Genomic DNA, 18,172 nt, shown 5'->3' with positions numbered 1-18,172 from the left:
CAATACATAGTCACCAGAGTTGGGTGCTAATAACAAATTAAAGTGCACCCTATTTTATGATGAATTGAAGTCAATGAATGTAGATAATTCAATATTATATGTTCATGTGTACATTTACTATTGTACAAAGTAAGGATAATGTTATTGTCGAAGGCTTTCACGGTCAGAGTTCATTGGTTCTCGTAGGTTATCCGGGCTGTGTAACCGTGGTCTTGGTATTTTCTTTCCTGACGTTTTGCCAGCAGCTGTGGCCGGCATCTTCAGAGGAGTAACACTGAAGGAGTAACACTGTTCTTCAGTGTTACTCCTCTGAAGATGCCGGCCACAGCTGCTGGCGAAACGTCAGGAAAGAAAATACCAAGACCACGGTTACACAGCCCGGATAACCTATGAGAACCAATAAGGATAATGTTGTTTAAGAATATTATTTTACAGTGATGTTCAGCACTGTAAAACATACTCAGGATTAGGCAGGACAAACATTTTTCAGTGTGGAGTATGGAAAACTAGTGGTTGTATAATTAGTTAGGGAAAAATGCGCAGAATCTCACCCAACATGATACTGTGGGGATCATCTGGAAGGGAGGAAGATAAATATTATATGGAAAAGAAATGTAGCATTGTTCAAACCCTTGTTGATCCTTCATACTCAAGTGACATGGGTACCCTTCACCACTACAATAAATTGTGATTAGATCCCACAATACCTTGTCCTACCTGGTAGCATGTGCTGTTTGAAACACCTTGCATTTAATTTATTTTACTTTGAATTTATACTTGTTCTTATATTTGTTAGCTTTCTTGCGCTACAGTTCACTACAGTTGTCAAGAGGTTTCCATGTATTTTTAGAGAAGAACAAGATGTGAGAGATGTGTAGATGCTGTTGTACCATTCTTTTGCTCCTTTCCTCATAACATCTATGACACAATATGGCATCCCAACTTGGGTGGCCAATCATATGAGGTAAATTGGGCGGCCATACAGGATAAAGATGCCACAGCACATTGATTTCTGGCCTAGCGCCAAATTGGGGAGTACCATGGAGCCGGCTATTTACTGCAGTCCCCCAACCCTGGCCACCCTTGGCATGCAATTACCACCCCTGGATCCTTATACTATGATGACCTTAGCATACAATTAAACACGTGGAGGCAGTTGTTGGAACTGAAATGGCCACAACTTCATTGATTACAGCATCAGGCATTGGCATTGCATAGAGATCCAAGGCATTGGCCCGACCTGCCTGCTAGCCGATGTGTCTTACTCCCAGCCCGCCTGCTGGGAGTAGCCTGAGATGGCGGTATGTGGGACCTACTTGGGCAGAAGCCTGCTGTGTGGTCTCCTGCCACTTGGCAGGAGGCCACCACCCAGACAGCCCCCGACTGAGCATGTCTCATCCTGACAGCCCCTGACTAGGCATGCCCCAAAACCTCTTATTGGGATCCCCAGAATGGGAAAAAGGGGGCATACAGGCTGCCTTTCCCCCCAAACTGGATATGGCCCCATGCCAAAACAGTTGTGACAAATTAACACCAAGCTGACAGAACCACTAAACAGCCCAAGTATAGGGAGGGAGGGACAAATCAGGAAGCAGACTCAGCTGGGCAAGGGGGATGGCTTCTTAAATACCTGGCTGGTGGAGCTGAGTGAAAAAGCCAGAGCCTGATTGGCCCATTTAAAATATAGGGCAGACCATGAAGGTACGCAGCAGGGCAGGAAAAGTTCCAGCTGGAGTTAGAAATGCTATGGCTCCTTCTCCAGCTTCCCCACCAGCAACCATTTTATGACAGCATGCTGGCCACCCAGCTGAGCCCCTGCCCCACCCAACAAGCCTCTGAACCTTGTGCCAGCTCCCAACCCTCCTCAGCACATGCCAGAAAACTGGGCTCATAGGTAAGTCTGAGCCTTGCTTGTCTCTGCAAGTTACTTAAACATTTGTTGCTGTCTGTACCTGGGTTTTGTACACTGCCATCCTAATTCAAGTTTACAAACTTCTAACCCCACTGAAGTTCATGAGCTTAGAAGGTTGCAGTTTTGCTTTGTAAGTCACTGGGCACTTATGCATATTCAGCTTACTCCTGAGTTTCTTGGAAGTCAACCCATAAGCATCGGAATTGGCTTGGATACTGTTGTTCCTCATGTCTGCCATTTTTCTAAATTATTTCAGCTGTGGAGTTAATTTATTTCTTCCACATATGGGCAAGTAATCAGGAATGTCCAGAGACGGTGCAGGCATCAATGATGGCATAACTGGTAGTGTCACAGAACCATGACACTTTTGTCTTTTGCAGCCCTGCACTCTGCACTTCCAAGGACACCAGAGTGCATATTCCAGGGAACTCCACTCTTCATCTGGAAGGGCTGTCTGTTCCTGCACTCATAGGCTAAAGAAGCTGTTCAACTGATGCAGGGTCAGACATGAGATGAACTTTGACTGTGCCTAGTGTAGGGCAGGATATGTAGTGGAGTGTGCTTTTGGCCAGCTCAAGGCTTATTAGAGGTGCCTCTCTGCGCACCTCACTGTGTTTGAAGAGGACATGACATCCGTGGTCACAGCCTGTGTCATCCTGCACAATATTTGTGAGGAAAAGGGACATGCATTATTGGAGGAACACTCTGAGCAGGGCCCTAACCTGGCAGACCACTATGACCCTGACCCAACCATGGTGCAGACTCAGGCTGCTGCAGACTATGACCTGAATAAGAGGCTGCATTTAGCTAAAGGAAAGGTTGTAAGAGACGTCATAGCCAACTATGATAGCATGATTGCAAACCAGTGGTGCTAAAAGCAGGTGTGTGTGTAACCTTTTGTCTTTAGCCTTCTGTATGTAGCACTTCACTTTACCTTTTGTGAGAGACCTGTCTGTAGACCATTTAATAACTGTCCAGGTTTGTGGGGAAGAGGTTTGAACTCAACCTGCACAGAAACCAAGAGCTGGGTGGTTGCCAAGGGGAGGCAGAGGGTGGGAAGCAACAGTGATTGGATTTCCATTAGCACACTATCTCTAGTTCCTTTATTATAATTTTTAAAAAAAGTTTCTCAGAGCCTGCTGGTTGTGGGAAGCCGACCCCTACCTCTGAAAGCCAGTGCCAAGACTCCTCGCCCTCTTTGCCTGGCCATGGGAAAATCCACCACTTTTTTTCCCAGGCGAAGTGGGACGCCCTCCTAGTGCCACTCTGCAGCATGATGAGGGTTAAGGAGGAGGTGCCAGGGCTGAAAGGCTTCCTACTTTGACCCCTGGCTCCCCCACCTGGCCCCATGTACTGTGTGCCTAGTAGAATCTTACTGCTGCACATTGGGAGACCAGAACTTTTGCTGTGTTGAAACAGGATCTCCACGGTAGTGAACCTGACTGAGAAAGTAACACGGGGTTTGGTATTCTGCAAAAGTTGGGCCTGGGGAGCTATAAAACCACATGGTCACCCCTTCTGAGATGCTGGTGAAACTACCGCTGGACTTAGTAGGGAACAACCAACTAATGTAAGTTTGCAAGCGCATGACGTGAAAAGCTGTTTACTGAGGAGGCCCTTCAGATAGTAGGGTGAGCGGGTGATATGTCAAGCCCTGAGGACCCAAAACAATTATCTGGAGCATTTGCACAGCAGAGTGGAGTGCTCTGCAAAAGACTTAAATATTGAAGAATTTACTTGTGAACTTTAAACATTTACAGCCCATTCCTGGGGGGGAGGCGCGAAACCTCTTAGTAGGCGGCCTGACCCCGCCACCAGCGTAAGTGCGTGTAATCATGGCACTTACACTGGCGGGGAGGGCAGTTCCGCCTGTGCCCAACCATGCGGAGCCATGCCTCGCCCCTCCACTGGCGCGGCCTCTCCATGGCACAGGCCACTGCATACAGTGGCTGCTCGAGTGCAGGGGGCGTTCTGGGGGTGGACTGGGAGAACCGGCGGCTCCCTATCCTGGCTCAGCCCGGTACACCAGCGCCGGGAACGGCAGTGCTGCGCCTGCTTTTTAGCAGGCACAGCCTCGCTGTTCCCTATGGGGTAAAAGGCCCCAGTTAAACAAAACAACAACAACAGCGAAATGGCTTTTTTTTTTTTAACGGAGTGTGTGATTTGGCTTAGGGAGAGGCGCCGCTGTGCCTCTTCCCTGCCAACTCTGCACGCCATTAGCTCAGGAATGGGCTGTTAGAGAACAAGCTCAGTATTTTTTTTAAAAAAAGAACACAGAGCACTTGAGCTGCCTGGATTTATTATCTGTGATTCACCTAGCTAAGCTGACACTGTTATTCAGAGCCACAAATTCCCATCTGGGGATTTCCCCCTTCCCCTTCTTAAGCTGAGGCTGGCTCGCCTCCTTCCATCCATTGGAGTTCCATGGGCTCTGACTGGCTGACAATCACTTGGATTTTCATCAAACTTGAGCCCTGTAGGAAAGGTAGACTTTTGTGGGATGATTGCCATACCATCATAGTGGCACAAAACCACATTGATGTGTTGTGATAGTATGTTGAATCCCTTGGAAAATGTCTGCTAATAGAAGAGGAAGTTGGTTTTTACTGATCCCCCCACATGATGTTCCTAGGAGGTTCCTTAGGGATTATTCAAGGCTGCAGGGGAAGATGCAGGGCAGGGAAGCCCCATTCAGCTACAATAAATCTTTTCTGTTAGCGAAAATTTAATTTGGTTCAGGAGGTTAGTCAGGGAGTGAATTTATATCTTGGAGATGGGGAATGGTCTGGCACTAGCTAGATCCTAAGGCCTTATAGAAACTGTGATATAATGATGGCTGGGATGTCTTATGGGCCCCCTTTGGGCGAGAGGATTAACAGCCTGTTGTTGCAGATATGGGGGAGGGGGATTACAATGGCTGGAGAACAAGTGTTGAGTAGTAGATGTACAGTAAGAAGACAGAGCTGCCTTTGTTCCTCCAGGGATTTGTAACAGGAAGATCAAACAGTCCAAAATATTTCCCATATTAACAATATTTCATTTGTTTGTTTCATCCTCAGAACAAAACTATTGATTTAAGCATGAAGGTACAAGACTGGTAAGCAATGATTTTACATCATTCTTGTTCACTTAGAGGACTTAGCCTGTTTAGCTTTTTCTTACCACCTGAAATGCATCAATCCAGATGAGAAGAAAGTAATTCTGGGGGGAGGGATAGTCAACCCAGGGAAATTACGACAGTCAACCCACTCTTCTTGAAAGATGAAGTTTGCAGCTTCATCTTTCAAGGAGAGTGTCCTTGGATCCTTTCATGCTCCTGGATTCCCAGATAGTGGTAGTGTCTTTTCAGCTTTGGCTGATTTATCTGCTGTGCCTTCCACTGGAAAACCAAGACCATTCCTCTAGCCATTTATGCATAGCTGTTTCCTCGTGGTAACCCCGACAACTACTTCAGGGGTTTTGATTATGCATGCATTTTCCCACCATCAGAGGTCGCCTCACTCTCCCCGAATGTTTCCACACATTTTACCCACATTTTCTGGATGCTGGCTAAACACAAATCCAGAAAATGTGGGCAAAATGTGTGGAAGCGTGTGAGAGCGAGGCAACCTCTGACTGTCAGAAAATTCAAGCATAATCAGAGCAAAGCCCCGAAGTAGTTGGCGGGTGACCACAAAGAAACAGTCATGCATAAATGGCCACTGTCATCCATTACTTATGGGTCACTGTATTGTTACTATAATGTGCTTTATGTGGATATGCCTATTAAATATGAGCCAGAAACTTCAGCAAGTGCAAAATACCACAGTTTGAGCATTGGTGAAAATACACTGCATCAGTACTAAAGCCAGTGTTACTGGTGTCCTGTGTGTTTTTGGTTGAAGGTGCTTGTTTTAGCCTATAGAGCATCTTCTTCTGTTCCAATCTGTGAATCAATCTAGCTCAAAGGAAGGCCAAGTTGGCCTCCATGTGCAGCAGATCCTTCTCTGTAGCTTCTCCAGACCTTTGGAATGCCTCACTTCATGTGGTTCAACTGGATCCATAAGTGAAGGTATTCCTTTAAAGGGGCAAGCCCTTATTGTTCTCTTAATACATGTTCATGCTTTTATACTGCTGTCATCTGCCATTTTAAGTGCAATAACCATTTTAATGTTTTAAGACTCTTATGTGATTTATTTGTTAGATAATGTTCACCTTTGGATTTTTCTCACTATGCCAGGCATTGCTTTGAAGTCCTTGAAAAGTGACTCCTGAACTCCATAAATAGATGAACCAAATAAACAGATCATTAAAAATTATATGAGGCTCCCATGCATACATTTATATGTGAATTCCTCATAGGAAAGAGAGAAAGAAGGAAATATATGGGTCAGCTTCCCTAGCGGTGCTGGTGGTCAACACCTGTCTACTCTGAACTAGAGTTGCCAACCTCCTAGAAGACTCCCTTAATTACAACTGATGTCCACAGAGATCAGTTCCCCTGGAGAAAATGGCTGCTTTGGGGAGTGGACTCTATGGCATTCTACTCTACTGACATCCCTCCCCAGGCTCTCCTCCTGAATCATTAGAATTAAGTACCCTAAGGTCAAAAGACAGCATTCAAAAGGGCCAAAATACTAAGTATGAAGATCCCCTTATGAAACTCCAGGGATTTTCCAACCTGAAGTTAGCAACCCTAAGTCCCATTAGCAACTAAGTCCCATTGTGTTTAATGGACCTTACTCTCAGGTAAGCATGCTTAGGATTACAGCATTGGAGATGTTCAAAAGCTCCATCTCTCCATGAACTTTGTCTGGTCCTTTCTTGTCTTAAAAAGACACTTAACTAGTGATCATCACTACTTAATTCACACATTCATAGCAATTTAATATCAATTTCAGGTCTAAAATCAGCTGAAATTAAATCCTGCCACAGGCAATGAAACTAGGGTTGCCAGCTCCAGGTTGGGAAATACCTGGAGATTTTGCTGGTGGAGCCTGAGCAAGGTGGGATTTGGGGGAAAGGAGGGACTTCAATGGGGTATAATGTCAAAGAGTCCACCTTTCAAAGCAGCCATTTTCTCCAGGTGAACTAATCTCTGTCACCTGGAGATCAGTTGTAATGGTGGAAGATCTCTAGCCACAGCCTGGAAGTTGGCAACCCTATATGAAACCAAAGAAGGTGAGCATAGTGGGGGCTCTGCATAAGAGAGATCTAAGGCAGCAATTTATTCATACTTATTGGAGGGAGTCAGTCCCATAGAAGTCAGTGGATTTTACTTCATAGTAAACATGGATAGGATTGAGCTGTCCTCTTAAATACATGACTTACTGAGATATATTAAGGAGTGCTTTATATGACTGCCATTCATTGCATGCTTATGTGTGAGTAAACCCCACTGAAGATGGGACTTCTAAGTAAATATACAGAGGACTGGAATATGTGAAATGTTCCTGATCCTTTTTAAAGTGCAACTGAAGGAAGCTGAGGATTCACAGGATATTGGGAAAATAGCAGCAGGATGGAAAAGGCATCCACTCACCCACCTGAAATAGCCAACCTAATGTTGTGCTTGGCACAGTAGACTATTTTTTTCTTTCTCCCCTCTGTGCTTTGTTAGTCTATGCTCTCCTTGCGTGTGCTTACTCACTTTGCCCTTTTAAGCAGGGCTGCAGTCCTGCCTCTTAAGCAGGGATTCTGGTGCACATGGGAACCTGAAAAATCCTGCCTAAGTAGCAAGTCTTCAGTTGCTGGATCAGCTAGTTCTTCAGCACAAAGGCCTTGTCTAAGAGGCTGATCTAGAGCTGGCAGGTCTTTTGAGGCTTGAATGCAGGCAGCTCTGTACCTTTCAGTACATGTGAGAGTTGGTTGGATCAGCTAGCTCTCAAGCTGCCTGGGCTGTGGTCCACCAGGAAATGGCTTAGTGAGTTCAGTGGCTAGGGTTTCCAACCTTCAGGTGGTGGCTGGAGATTTCCTGCTATTACAATTGATATCCAGGCAACAGAGGTCAGTTCACCTGGAGAAAATGGCGGCTTTGGCAAGTGGACTCTATGGCATTGAAGTCCCTCCCTTCTAGGGTTGCCGGGTCCCTCTTCACCACCGGCAGGAGGTTTTGGGGGTGGAGCCTGAAGAGGGCAGGGTTTGGGGAGGGGAGGGACTTCAGTGCCATTGAGTCCAATTGCCAAAGAAGTTATTTTTCTCCAGGTGAACTGATCTCAATCTCCAGGTACTAGCTGGAGATCTCCTGCTATCACAACTGATCTCCGGCCAATAGAGATCAGTTCACCTGAAGAAAATTGCCACTTTGGCAATTGGACTCTATGGCATTGAAGTTTCTCCCCTCCCCACACCCCACCCTCCTTAGACTCCACCCCAAAAACCTCCCGCCGGTGGTGGAGAGGGATCTGGGAAACCTAATCTGTGCTGTACTAAAGTTGATGGTACAGTCTTGAGAAGGAACAATAAACTACACTGCAATGAAAGAGACTCGGAACACTACCTGTAAGCTCCGACTATTTCAGTGCAGCTTATTATTAACTTTGATTATACAAACATCTTGTTGGCCTCTAAAGTGCTAGTTGACTAGACTCTAGCTCTATGTAGGTACATTGTGGCTTTCATAAACAGACATGCCATGAATGTTAAGATTTGTATATTGTATGATTATTTTTCAATCTGTCATGCACATCTTGCATCTGTGTAGAGCCATAGGCATGATTTGTCTCAGAATATTTTTCAAAATAACAATTAAGTATCTCTGTAATATACACTATGTTATTAATACATTCCAATACATTGACCTGTTCTGTCCTTGGCCTATATGTAAGGCCAAGGGGCCTAGATGTACGTTTGGGGTATGAATTATGTACGGAGGAAAAAATACTGGTACAGAAGCGGAAGAGGATTGCTGCAGCAGCCCTGAAAAAGGTTCTCCACTTAGAACAGGATCTTCAGGACCATGAGGTGTGTAGGATACAGCTCTGGTAAATATTCAGTATTAACTTTAAAAGGAAGTTAGACTGATTCATGAGTCAATAACTGATTCGTGGATCAATAACTACTAGCCATGTTGACTGAAGGGAGACTCCATATACAGAGGCAGCAAACCTCTGAATATTGGAGCTGGGTGGTGGCATCAGGAAGGAGGGCCTTGGCCTCTATGGCCTGTTGGCAGGCTGTCCAAAGCAACTGGCCAGCCACCATATGAAACAGTATACTGGACTAGATGATCTACTGGTCTGATCCATCAGGCCCTACTTATGTTCTTAACCATATATTGGTAAAAAGTTGAATCCTACTGAACAATTTAACCTCTATTTTACCATATGGATATCTTAATTGATAATTGTAACTTGAAGAATCATAGAAGGATGCACTTGAACATATATGAGCACTAGAGCTGTTGATTCGGTAAAAAACAAATAAAAAAAATACGGAATAAATGCAAATTTGGTAAAATTCAGGTTCGGGTTTACCGAGTCCGCAAAATCCAGGAGATTGGCAAAGCTGAATTTGCCATTCCTCAAAAAGCTGGATAAAAATCCGGTTTTTTGGGGAACGTCTTTCCGCTGCTCCTGGGGGGGGGGGGCATTTTTGCAGGTAGAGGTCTCAAATTTGTATCTCTATGGAGGTGTGGGGTGAACTTTCCCACCGTTTAAAGCCCGGCTTCTCCATTGAGATACATTGCAAAGATCACACTAAAGATTCTGGACACCCACTTTGCCAATGCTTTTCAATGGAGGGGGATGGGGGCAATCCCTTCCAGACCCCATAACTCCGGAACCCCTGACCCAATATTTACCAAACTTGGGGGGTCTTGCAAGGAGAGTCCCTTCTAGCTACCCTCAAAATGTGGGACCTCTACCTGCAAAAATGCCCCCCAGGAGCCGCAGAAAGCCACAAAAGCCCCCCTAGGATTTAAATGGCCGAATTTTCAGGAAAGCCGAATTTAAAGCCAAATTCCTACCTTTACCAGTATAGAAAATTTGGTATTCGGTTTTTCCTGAAAGAAAATGGCCAATAAACCCGAACCCAAATTTTACTGAATTTTTTTCAACAGCCCTAATGAGCATATGAAATTGGCTCCTACTTGGTCTAAGCCTTTTAATCTAACACAGGGTGTTCAACTGTCGCAGGCAGTTGCTTGCCTTTCCAAGCTCTGCTATCTGCTGTAGCAGGGGTTACACCTTGAACCTTCTGCTTGTAAAGCATTTGTTTTACCACTGAGCTATGGGCCAATCTCAAGGAAGCAGGAATCTAGGCAGAAGTTAAACCTACCATATTCTGATTTGCATTCAGGCATGTTACCCATGGAACCATTGCAGGGATCCCAGCCCCTGGATGGGGGCAGGGGATCCCTGCCGCTAACTTCTGCTTCCCGCCACCACTTGGAGCAGAGAAAAATTTAAAAAGCAGTTTGGCTGCCAGTGTGATGGCACTTCTGGGGAAAACCCAGAAATAATTTCAGTTCTCGTTAGGAATTGTTGGAGATTCCTAGAGGGGGTATGACATCACTTCTAGGTTTTCCCAGAAGTGACATGATACTGCCACTGATGGCTGCCCCATGTCCCTGTTCCCCATCTCCCACTGGTTGTCAGGCTGTGCCTTGCAATCCTACCCCATTGACCCTGCGGATTGTGGCCACTTAAAAATCCTTATGTGGGAATAAAACATTCCCAATCCAATGTAATGTTTTCACACCTATGTTCCTTCACATGTTTTTTCACAGAAGAAAAACAGGAAATCAGAATTACTATATAATTGTGTAAATAAAAGTGAACTGAGATAACATTGTTGTGTTTTTTTATTTAATATAAATAAATTTTTAATTTCCCTGAGCACCAATTTCATTTTAAAGTTCAAACCTAGGCAACTAGTTTTTTTTCTCCTGTCAAGTCACAGCTGACTTATGGCAGCCCCCTAGGGGTTTCAAGGCAAGGGACATTCGGAGGTGGTTTGCCATTGCCTGTCTCTGTGTAGTGACCCTGGTATTCTTTGGTGGTTTCCCATCCAAATACTAACCAGGTTCAATCCTGCTTAGCTTCTGAGATCTGATGAGATAAGGCTAGCCTGGGCTATCCAGTCAGGGCAGATTTCTTTTTATAGGGCCAATTTAAGCAGAAGGAAAAAAAACATTACTTAAAAGAATTCAGAGTTCCCTCTTTGCTTCAGCATTCTGTATCCGTAGTGAGACAAGCAGTGATCAGTTCATTCATAATTTGGTTTGCATTTGCCTCATAGTCATCTCCATCTTTTAAATATTAATTTTAAAATGTACCCAAACGTTCATTGTTTTTGGACTTCTTTATGCCCAACAGGTACCAGTGGTGGCTGCCATGGCAACAGGGGGTAGTTCCAGAGCATTCACTGCTTTACATGGCCACCTATTTGGTCTACAAAAATTGAACCTGTTAGATTGTCTTTCATATATTTCTGGTTCTTCTGGCTCCACATGGTAAGGACAGCATAACAAATTATTCCCTTCGCATTTCCATCTTCCTTACATAGCAGATATCCACTTGGTTTTTAAAATGTATTTACTGATACTTTATTATTATTATTAAACAATCCATTGAAGTTAGCGGTCTCAGAAGGGTGTATCTCTGTTTAAGAATGCACTGTAAATCATATGGTTCATTTTAATGTCAAAATTATTATTTTAATGAAGTATAAACAACACCATCTTTTGATAAAATTGTCTTTTTGCACATTCTCTTTTACTTTCCCATAACAGGTCAACTTAATGAGTCCAGAGCTTAAGAGATGGTACAGTCCAACTGCAAGCGTTGCTCATTTGTACTGACAACCACAAACAAGTTAATATTTCAAGATCATCTTAAACAGTTATACTGGGGCAACGAGAAACTAACAAAACAAGCTATAAAGTTGTTCTGGGCTTTTTACATTCTGGAGAAGTTTTTGCAAAACAGACTGTGGTGGATGATCAAAATATACAAGTGATGATATTCTTTATTTCTCCTTGTAGTATTTTTGTTTTTTAAAGAAGTACTGTTTTAGATGATCTTGAAATAGTAACTTGTTTGTGGTTGTCAGTACAAATTAGCTATGCTTGCAGTTGGACTGTACCATCTCTTAAGGTCTGGACTCATTAAGTTGACCTGTTATAGGAAAGTAAACGAGAATATGCAAAGGTTGACAAACAAATCCCAAGAAAAGCTCTGTGCTTGAAAAGTGCAGCAATCTTTTGCTGGTGGGGTAATAAAAATATCTCTTCCACTTGTTGAAGGATTGTTTTTTGTCAGAAAAATATTTCTGTTCCTAAAACTGCTTAGCACTCTCTGCAGGATTTAAAGTTTTTTGCACTGAAAAATCCTGCCAGTCAATCAGATACGTTTCAAAGCATGAAATCAACCAATCTGACTCATTGATCGGTTCTTGTAGGTTATCCGAGCTGTGTGACCGTGGTCTTGGTATTTTCTTTCCTGACGTTTCGCCAGCAGCTGTGGCAGGCATCTTCAGAGGAGTAACACTGAAGGACAGTGTCTCTCAGTGTCAAGTGTGTAGGAAGAGTAATATATAGTCAGAAGGGGTTGGGTTTGAGCTGAGTCATTGTCCTGCAAAGTATTAAAGGTAATGTGCTAATCATTGTCCTGTAAGTATTGTCATCCTCTGAAGATGCCTGCCACAGCTGCTGGCGAAACATCAGGAAAGAAAAAACCAAGACCATGGTCACACAGCCCGGATAATCTACAAGAACTGATGAACTCTGACCGTGAAAGCCTTTGACAATATTTTGACTCATTGATTTTTGTAACTTAAATTGTTAACATGTTTGTTAACTTTTATAGTACATGATGGTTAATGTTCACAGTGTATTTCAATAATATTTTTTAAACAGTCTCATTTCCTTTTTGTAGGGCTATGTCAAATCTGTATGAACAAGCTGACTGGTCACACCAGGATCTTTCAGGAGCGATAGCACAAGCTCGCAAGCACATGACAAAATGCAAGCAGAGTATATTTTCCCTGGAAAAAATAAAGGAGTACAGTCATGTATTGGAGCAGCGGCAAAAAGAAGGCTACAAAACATGCTTTACTGATCTTTGGGGACTTTTCATCGACAAAGCATTAGGCAGTGGGGTAATGTATCTCTGTTTCCTGAGTTACAGAAAATGAAACTGTGAAATACTGCCAGGACAAAATGCACACAGAATTATTCATACAGATATTGATTAGTCAGGACAGTGCAAACAAACTCATATTCAAGCCACTGTCTTACCCAAGGAAAAAATTGTTTTGACTTTCACTTTAGACATACTTTTTTTTGGGGGGGGGGCAGCTCTAAATCATATGCAAAACCCTTCTCCCAGGGAGGGTCACCTCTTTATACTACTTTAATTTTGCTGTTCCTGCCCATAGTTCCACTTTCAACCAATACAGCAACTCTGTTAACTTGTTATTTCTCTTCCTGTGCTGTGCTCATGTCACCCTCCTTAAATCTCTGCATTGTTTTGCTGTCTTCAGTTAATCATGGACAGTAGTTGGCAAGGCATTTCTCTGGTGAGAACTGCCTGCTGCCGCTAAGGAATGATTGGGGGGGACAAAGAGTCCACCATTACTATTGCAGCTTTTCAGCACTCTGCAAGCATGAGGCAACAAGCATATGCTTTTATGGTTCTAAGGTTACTAAATCTATTTTAGAAAATTCCTGGAGATTTGGGGGTAGAGCCAGTGGAGGGTGGAATTCGGGGGAGGTGAGGGAATTCAGCGGGGATGGCCTCTGAAGTTATGAGGCCATTTCCTCCAGGGGAACTGATGCCTGTCATCTGGAGATCCAGTCCCTGCCTGGAAGATGGTGACTGAGGTGATCATAATGGCGACTGAGGTAGCCTCCTGTTTCTGCTGCTACCTCCTGACAATTACCAGAAGGAGCAGGCTTTGTCCCCTCAGCAGACAATTCGCATAAGTGAACTACCTCACTAGCCATCAGGGCTGGATTTAGGGGAAGGGTCAGGAGGAGTGGTTGCCCTGGGCTCAAGCAGAGAGAGGGCGCCAGCAGCCAGGTCAGAGGCTGCGGCTGCCCACCCAGCTGCTGCGTGTGTTGTGCCCACAGGGCATGCAGTGGGGCACGCTCACCTGCCAAGGCACTAAGATCGCATGGCTGACTGAGCACTTGGGGTGCCTTGCACTTTCTTTCACACACACCCCTGCAACAGTTACCAAGTATGCAATACTGTGCAGTCTCATGCACATTTTTATTGGGGAGAATCATCATGTCCCATTGAGCCCAGTGGTGAAGCAAATGCAAGGAGGCTTGGATTTCAAAGCTGCAGTGCGATCGGAGAAATAAGTCCCACTCTATTCAAAGGGCTTACAAGGAAGGAGCCCGAGGAAAGACAAAATATGAAAGTTGCAAGATGGTCACCGCAAATGATCACTATTTTGGCAGCAAAAAACCTCCTCCTCCCCCTCCCCAGTACATCTTGCTTTAATGGAAAGCAAACCAGAGAGGCTGTGGGTCAGAGATAGAATACCTGCTTTGCATACAGAAGGTCCCAGGTTCAATCCCCAGCATCTCCAGTTTAAAAAAGGATCAGGTAGTAGGTGATGGGAAGAGCATCCACCTGAGCCTCTGGAAAGCCCCTGCTGGTCAGCCCAGACAATATTGACTTTGACAGACGAACAGCCTGATTCAGTATAAGGCAGCTTCATATGTTCAGAAGTCCAAACCTGGACTGCTGAACTCAGTGCTAAAATAAAATTAGTGTAATGATTGTGCCCAATTCCAGATAAATTGCTGTGTTCGCCCATTGCAGCCAAAACCTTAGACTCTTACAGCACCTTAAGGAACATACATAGACCAAAGCCTTCTAAGTCAGATTCTTTACTTCTCACTCACCTTTCCCAACAGCATGGTGATGCAGACTTACTACTATTATTACACATTGCAGGTGGGGAAAGGGGATGCTGCAAAATCCTGAGCGTAGCGGAGACATCACATCTCTATGATTCAAACATAGCAATAAGTCACTGGATGACACTGGCTTTTACCAACTTGAAGGGGTTCCCAAATTTCCCCCCAGGAAGGGCTCCTCTGCTCTTAATAAATCCATAATGGAAGCCAGTAGTAGAAACTTTTCCGAGCATGGGGAGTGTAAGCTGTTGCAACCCTCAAATCACACAGTATGCAGAGTACTGCCAATGGGGCTACTCCAGTGTTAATGTGTACATTGTTCATACATTATGAGATGGAGATGATTAGAGTTTAGCCTTCAGTTGTTTGCTCTGAACTGTTGGCAGCTGCCACTATCTCAAAGAGTCATTCAAGTTAAGAGTTGCCAACTTTTTTGGACAGGACTTCTGAGTCTATGACTCTAGAAATTAAATAGATGCATCTAATTCTGAGAGTGGTGGTAGCAACTGGGAACACTTCCCCTCTTGCATTTTTGCTTGTTAAGCTGTTCAGTGAGTAGGGGATAGGGTTGTGCATGTCGATAAACCTGAACTGAAAATAGCCCCGAAATTACCCATTTCTGCAATATTCAGGTTTGCTTCTCTATGGAGGAGAGGGGCAACCCCTTCAGGACCCTATAAAATTGGACCCCCGGCCATATCTTCACCAAATCTCAAGGTTCTTGCAAGGAGAGTCTCTTGAAGATACCCTGAAAATTTGGGAACTCTATCTCCAAAAGCATCCCCACAGGAGCTTTGAAAAAAATCCCCATAGACTACAATGGGCCTGAATTTTTCAGAAAACCCGGAAATAAGCTGAATACAAAAATTTACCGGTATGGATATTCTTGGTTCTGGGTGGAAGGGCATCTTGTCAATCGCGGGTATCACCATCACGTGCCCAGGGAGGCAGGACTAAATTTTTTTTCTTCAACTTCCTGTCTACCTGGGCGGGAAACTCAGTTTCCGTCCTGCCTTGTTAAGGGTGGCAGCTTCGTCTCAGAACTCCGTCTTTGTTATGAATAATTTCCCTGTGTGTCACTATCTGTGCTGTCCTCTACCCCCTGTCTGTTAAATTCTATCTCCCCTTGTTTTCGCCGGCGGTTTTTTCAGCTGCGGGCGTCCCTCTTCTTTTCCCTCAACTCTTCCCTTGCCTTTCCATTCCCACTTCGCCCCACTGGGCAAGATGCCGGATGGCAGGAGAGACTCCGACTCGAACCTTTTGTCCGAGGAGGATCACGACGCGGCCCTCATCGCTTCGACAGGGCGTCATCACAAGGAGCACAGTGGCGACCGGACCGGCGGTCAGGACAGACAACATATTGGCCAAAGCCTACCTCAACAGGCAGGGGGGGGGGTCGAGGTCTTCCAGACTCCATCAGGAAGCAGAGATCATTCTAAACTGGGCCGAATCAAACCTGCTATCTCTCTCCGCAGAGCACGTCAGAGGGGTCCTCAACCTGCAAGCGGACTGGTTGAGTCAGCAGGTACTGGATGAGGGTGAGTGGTCCCTCAACAGGTTTGTCTTCAGTCAGATCACGGAGAGGTTCGGCAAGCCCATGGTGGATCTTTTTGCTTCAGCGGACAACCACCTGCTACCCAGGTTCCTCACACGCTATTTCCACCCGGGGGCGGAGGGCATGGACACCCTCACGTCTCCTTGGCCGAAGGAATTTCTATTCGCATTCCCTCCTATCCCCATCCTTCCGAAGGTGTTATGGAAGATCAGGAAGGAGGGAGCGAATGTCATCCTCATTGCTCCTCTATGGCCGAGGAGACCGTGGTTCCCCGGTCTAAGGGAACTATCAGTTCAGACACCTTGGGAACTTCCAGCAATCCCAGACTTACTACATCAGGGCCCCCTGTTTCACCCAGACCCTCAATGGCTGCGCTTAACCACGTGGAAATTGAGAGGAGGTCACTTCTAGAAGAGGGCTACACCCCAGCAGTAGTAGACACCATGATAGAGGCTAGGAAGCCTTTTACTAGAAGGATTTATAACACCTCATGGAGGGCCTTCGTACTGTGGTGTAGGTGCAAGAACCTCTATCTCCAGGGCTACCTGTGGTCCTGGAGTTTCTTCACGAGGGTGTGGAACTAGGGCTTAAAGCCTCCACCCTACACAGACAGGTGGCAGCCATGTCCACCATGTTGGTCTCCTACGATGGCCTGCCATTATCCAAACACCCACACATTATAACCTTCCTGAAGGGAGTGGTTCAAACCAGGCCACCAGTAGTCCACCGTTTCCCTACCTGGCACCTCAGTGTGGTCCTCAAGACCTTGACGCGCCCTCCATTTGAACCAATTAGGGAAATTCCCTTAAAGATGCTGAGGATGAAGACCATCTTCCTCACGGCGGTGACCTCTGCCTGCTGAGTCTCTGAGCACTTTCCACAAGGGAGGGCCTCTGTATCTTCCACAGAGACAAGGTGGTGCTTAGACCACCCCACTTTCATTCCCAAAGTTAATTCCATTTTTCACCGATCACAAGAAATCCACTTACCTTCTTTCTGCCCCAATCCAGTCCATCCCAAAGAAAAGGAATGGCACAATCTAGATTTGAGAAGGTTGTTAAGAGTGTACCTAAAACGCACTGCTCCCATTAGAAAATCAGATGCGCTTTTCATTTCCTTGACCAATCCATCTAAGGGTGGGAAAATGTCTAGTTCTGCTATAAGCTCTTCGGTTAGACTTTGCATTACTGAGGCATACAAGGCCAGCAAGATCTCACCACCTGCCGGCATCACTGCACACTTGGTGTGCAGCGCAGCTACATCTGTGGCCTTCGATAGGCAAGCCTCACTGGACGAGACATGTAGGGCAGCCACTTGGTCTACGGCCTCTACATTTATCAAACATTATAAAATTGACTCCATGGCCTCTGCTGATGCAGCCTTTGGTAGAAGGGTTCTGCAGCAGGTCTTGGATCAGTCCTAATTCCCACCCAGTATGCCAGCTCTTGGGTATCCCGCGATTGACAAGATGCCCTTCCACCCAGAACCGAGAATGGAGCCTTGTTTACTCACTGTGACAGCTCCTTCTGTTCTGGGTTGAAGGGCATCTTGCCCACCCATTTAGATCCAAGACACGACCTATTCCAGGTGATAGGTGACTAAAGGCCGGGAGCTTTCCAAAGGGTAGTTTTCCAAGACATGCAGTTGCGACCTGGGGTGCTCCCTATGTCTGCCATCTCCTAGGGGTTCTATCCCTTGTTTTGTTACATGTGCCGTTGTGCATGGAGTTCGCAGTTTTGTTTTTATAAGCACATTGTTATTGTTGGATGCTTGTGTGCACTTACCTGTCTCATTTAGCTCGGTGAGTCCGAAAACTGGGTTTCCTGCCCAGGGAGACCAGAAGTTGAAGAAA

General features: G+C 45.2%; 1 protein-coding gene across 1 annotated transcript in view; it reads left to right on the top strand.

Moving 5' to 3' along the window:
• LOC130479491 (cytosolic phospholipase A2 epsilon-like) overlaps positions 1 to 18,172 on the top strand; it is a 71,919-nt gene that overhangs the window by 23,772 nt on the left and 29,975 nt on the right. The window contains exons 12-15 of the mRNA XM_056851891.1: positions 4,972 to 5,009; positions 8,719 to 8,854; positions 11,209 to 11,345; positions 12,769 to 12,991. Coding sequence (XP_056707869.1) covers positions 4,972 to 5,009; positions 8,719 to 8,854; positions 11,209 to 11,345; positions 12,769 to 12,991 — 534 coding nt within the window. The remainder of the gene's footprint in view (positions 1 to 4,971; positions 5,010 to 8,718; positions 8,855 to 11,208; positions 11,346 to 12,768; positions 12,992 to 18,172) is intronic.

The sequence above is a fragment of the Euleptes europaea genome, chromosome 6 (genome assembly GCF_029931775.1).
Source record: "Euleptes europaea isolate rEulEur1 chromosome 6, rEulEur1.hap1, whole genome shotgun sequence".
NCBI classification, from domain to species: domain Eukaryota; kingdom Metazoa; phylum Chordata; class Lepidosauria; order Squamata; family Sphaerodactylidae; genus Euleptes; species Euleptes europaea.
The sequence above is the reverse complement of the archived record's forward strand: the minus strand, read 5'-3'. Positions and strand labels throughout refer to the sequence as shown.